Source organism: Harmonia axyridis, chromosome 3 (genome assembly GCF_914767665.1).
Source record: "Harmonia axyridis chromosome 3, icHarAxyr1.1, whole genome shotgun sequence".
NCBI lineage: Eukaryota > Metazoa > Arthropoda > Insecta > Coleoptera > Coccinellidae > Harmonia > Harmonia axyridis.
In genome coordinates, this window is record NC_059503.1 from 23,055,828 (window position 1) to 23,060,789 (window position 4,962).

At 33.2% G+C, this 4,962-nt stretch overlaps 1 protein-coding gene across 1 annotated transcript; it reads right to left on the bottom strand.

Annotated features, from left to right (window-relative positions):
* Window positions 1-567: 567 nt before the first annotated feature.
* Window positions 568-4,146, bottom strand: LOC123674716 (solute carrier family 35 member F6-like). The gene is made up of 7 exons (XM_045609712.1): window positions 4,022-4,146; window positions 3,821-3,968; window positions 3,350-3,503; window positions 2,747-3,031; window positions 2,533-2,691; window positions 1,072-1,226; window positions 568-1,008 (listed from the first exon to the last, which is right to left on the bottom strand). The coding sequence occupies exons 1-7, from the start codon at window positions 4,096-4,098 to the stop codon at window positions 856-858; spliced, it is 1,131 nt and encodes a 376-aa protein (XP_045465668.1). The 5' UTR covers window positions 4,099-4,146; the 3' UTR covers window positions 568-855.
* Window positions 4,147-4,962: the final 816 nt, after the last annotated feature.

Below are 4,962 nucleotides of genomic sequence, written 5' to 3' on the forward strand. Positions count from 1 at the left end.
CTCGCTGGCCAAGATAATAATCCAAAATTATAATCAAATAATCATGGCTCAAACGACAGCAAATGAGTCAAAATAACACGTCCTCTAAGGTTCACGTTCAATTCGGAAAAACACATCCAACATTTTACCCGATACGATACGATCTGTGATCACGGCAATATTAAGTATTTCTTTTCTAATATTCTACTTGAATTTTTTATAGTACCTACGAATAATATGATCAGCATAAAATATTGAAAGAGCTAAATATTATTGTTTCATAGTTCGTTTAATGTATATTTCTTGAATAAACTCTCTTATTAGTATTATATATCAACACCCAGAATCTGGGTGATTTTATTTTTTATTAGATATTTTTATGCTATGCAATCAAATTTGAACTTGTCATTTTACATCCAGACGAAAATTTTCATCTCGGTGGAATTTTTAGAAACAACAAAAAATTTCGACGGCATTCACTAATTTCAGGTTTCAAGGTCTTTACGTTCGAGAGCTATAGTCTTTACGGCAGCCGGATAGAATCGAATTTGAAAAAATTAAATTAAATTAAAGAACCTGTGCAGTGACAAGCGCTCAAAAGCTTTCATTTCAAATACATTTACATTGAATATTTATTTCAGAGCAGGAGGTTGAATTTCAAATACTATTCAATACATTTCCATAAAGGAGTTATAGGCTGAATATTGAAGTATCACTAAAAATATGCTTCATCTAAAAGTTATGAAAGGCACAACTAATTTGAAGAAAAATGGTCGCCTTCTTCTGAAGTAATCATGTTTTGTGAATATCTTCCTTTCCATTGAATGTTTATAAAAACAAAAGAAGTATATTCTTTGGCGATAAGTAGTATCATCATCATTCAATAGAAATTCGTCTCCTCATTGAAATTGTATGTTCGTCTTCCTCTTCCTCACCAAACTCATAAGGACAACATTTTTTACCCATTTTAGTACATCCTATATTATTGTAAAATCCTTGTCCCATAATAAGAAAGAAGAATCCCAATAGCTGAATCCAAAAATTATTATTATGTTACTATTACAAAGTTTTGTGACCTTATCGTCAACTCACCTGGAGGTATTGAAATCTCTGTCCGAAAAAAGCCATACTGCAGACCCATAATGGAATTATTCTCAAACTGTCGAGAACTTTATTCGTTGTGGAAGAAAATTCCTTCGATACAGACAAACCACAAAAGTTGTAGGCTGCCATAGTGAAGACTTTAACTAGAATTTAAATTCATGGTAATCTGAAGCAGTGTAAGGTGAAAAAGATGATATTTTAAAGATTTCTGAATTTCATCCATAAATGTTTTAGATGATCTATTCGGGTATGTCTGGCAGCGTGGAGTAAAATTTATTTTTCATTAGACTTAATTAGAACTTAGAACTTAATATTCTGAAATGTTTCGATGTGAAGAATTCTGAAATTCTGGCCAACCATGAATCCAGTCCCTTTTTCAATGTTTGTTGTCCAACATCCTGCCTCTGACGTAAGAAAATCTGATGTACAACTCATTGTAAGGTCGGTTCTCTAATGTTTGATTTCTTTTATCTGATATCTAACTTTAATCCGATGTCTTATTTCCGAAGTATGCCTAATGTCTGATGTTTAAAGTCCGATGTCCGAAGTATCTGATGAATTTAATCCGTAATCTGATGTTACGTTTATCGGACGTTTCATCTTCTATGTTCAATATCCGATAAAGCTAATGCCTAATGAACGACGTCTAATTTCTGTATTCTGAGGTTAAATATCTAATGTTCTATGTCTAATGTCTGATATGTGTATAATACCGATATCTTATGAAGTGTGCATTGTCCAATGTTTAATTTTTGATGCCCTATGTTGGATATCCTAATGTCTGACGTTTAATGCAAGATATCTATTGCCTGTTGCCTAATAAACGATGCCTAATGTCGGGTATCCAAGTTCCTATTTGTAATATCCAATATCTAATGTTTGGTGTCTTGGTCTATAGTATCTGATTTTTTATTTTCGATGCCTAAATTGCGATATCTAATGTACGATATCTGCTGTCTAAGTCTAATGTCCGGTATGCAATATCCGATGTGTGATTTCAGGTGTCTAGTTATGTATGCCTAAAGTCGGAGGTGAATTTTTTCATAGAAAGCGATTGTAGTTTGCAATGTTTAATGTTAAGTGCTCACTGCTTAGTGTTTGATGATTATAATGAATAAAAATTTATGTAAATAGAATTTTCTCTACATATAGACTAGACATACACTGATGTTTTAATGTTCAATGTTTTATCTCAAATATTTGATATTTGATGTTTAATATTTTGCATAAATCTGGACTAGCAAATTGGTTTGATATTGAGTGGGAGGACAGTGCTATCAGCTGAACTGCTGAAATATATTTGGAACAGGGGAAAGGTAAACGAATATTTTGTATGAAATCTAGTTATTAGTTCTTCTAATTCTTCTATTTTGGATATCTGGATAACTAATACGGTTCATTGAATCGAAACCTTTGCTGTAATGGCAAAGGTAATAATATTATACTCACTGACTAATGTAACTGCTATTTGCCAGTTGTTATATATTTGCACGCATCCATCTGGAAAATCCGAAAGAGTTCCTTGTGAGTTGACACCAAGGGGTAAACCGACAGGAATGAACTGACCAATTAGCTGCACGAAAATCATTATGATGAATCCAAATAAACCTAAAATACAGACAAAAAAGAATTATTCAGAAAAAGTTAAATTCAACTTCTTCACCTTCCCATCCTGCCGCTTGCAAAGGTGGAATATCGTACTGCTTCAGATATTTCTCTTCTAATACCACTTGACAAGCTGCGAGAAATGCACCTACAATAGCCATGCAATCTCCAAGAATGATGGTTGTGGTGTCTTTATCTTCCGATTCTTTCTTATCTAGATAATCGGACAGTCCGACCAGCACTACTCCCAATATGACGCAGACTATACCAAATGATTCTCTATAGCCTGGCACATGACCAAATGCAAAGAAGCTCAAAAAGGCGGTGAACATTATCATTGAACCTAACATCAAATATTACTAGAAATAATATAAATAAGCTAAAATTACACCACAATTATTGAAAAATGTCAGGGTTCTCATGATAAATAAACAAAAGGAATATTCAGAATTATCATAAAATGGAAAAATTTTAGAGAGAACGTACATCACCATATTTTCTGAAAATTGGATCTGATAAAATAGTTATTTATGTATTGGTTGTCCCAAATTTATTGTCTAATACTTAATACTTATGAAATACTTCTTGAAAATATTTGCGAATTTCGTCTTTTACAAATACGCTAAGTGGACAAACCTAATTTAAGATTATTGTCATTTACTTCTCAGCATCGCCAAACTGGACACATACGTGAAGAGCAATCCAAGAACAAGACTTGTTGTTGCAACTATTTCGAATATTCCAGGAAGCAAAAATATGAAGACGTTGAAATGACGATTTCCTTTGGTGAACATATGTTCATCTGGTAGTGTCTCCTAGGAAAAAATACGAATGGAACTGTGGACTTTCAATTGAATTAAAATAAATTGAACGTTTATTCTACGTCAACACATAAGCTCAAACTTTATAGGAATTCTCAGCCGAACAAACTTCGCTTTCGAGATATACGAACTTGGAATGATAGAGGTATCTTTTAAAGGAATCCTACGAAAACGTAGTCTGTTATTTTCATTCGATATGAATTTGAAATTTATACATATTGATTTTCGGAATGATATTTTATCAATTTTTGTTTTATCTTTATCAACAGATGTGTCGGTTGATGAAGTGAATTTAATAGATAAGTACTCACACTTCTCCATTTGAGTATGTAGTACATAACATTGAATAAAACCAAATTCATAAACATTCCGAAAGCTCCAACCCAAGATTGTATGAAGGGATGTTGAAATAATCTAACTTCTCCATCAATACCCACAGATTCTTGCATATTTGCATACCTGTTGAAAAAAGATTTGCTGACATATCTCAGGTACGGAAAATAAAATATTACTTGATAACAAGAGATCCTAGAACTGCTGCAGAAATGAAGACGACTATTATCATTCCATAATAAACCGAGCATATCATGTCTTTCAGTTATATTCATTAATTTCAATATTAGTTTGACATTAATTTTGCACTGACATATCATAGAGATGTTTCTATATTCAGGCGAATATTTTCGACCTAATTTTTGTGGAATTTATTCTTTCACTGATACTTCAAGATTTGGTTTGAACGAAAGTGGAGTTTAATTAAGTGATATCTTTTCAAATACCCCAAGACACCCTCTCTAGCTGGCTGCTCCTACCAATTTTTGGTACATTCATTATTATTTGAGCGTATGGTTTTTCAACAACCAGTATGTTTTTTACTTAACCGAATCGGAAAAAATGGCAAAGGTAAAAAGTGTTTCCTTTGACCTCAGTAATCTTCGGTTGTCAAAGTCAAAAACTCACTGTGTATTTTTTTGTCCTGTTTAATAAAACACCCTATATTAACAACATATTGCCTATTCTCATACAACTAGCGCAGTCAATAGTGGACATTCGGAAATTATAATTGCTACTAGGGCCTAGCTGGCTCAAAGGCTAGATTTCAATGTCATAGAAAAGGTAATGGGCATGCTTGGAAGATGATCATCCGAATAAACCATGTCTCTTAGACTAAATCATCTCTAGAATAATTTTGAAAATGAAACCGTCATAGTGAAGAAGACTTCAGAAATGGACGTCAACAAATGCGCTATTCACTCAATGTGAATTGAATAGGTACTCTGGATTTCATTTTTTTGGAGTGATCCTTTCGTTCATTTCAAATAAAAGGTCGGAGGTATAACTAAAGAACATAGGCGTACAACTTTGATTCCGCCGTTTCTTTCCGAAATTTGAGGTTTCAGCTGAGCTGTCCATCTCTGGCCACCAGTTTCTCCCATATTTCGGGAAGCGTACG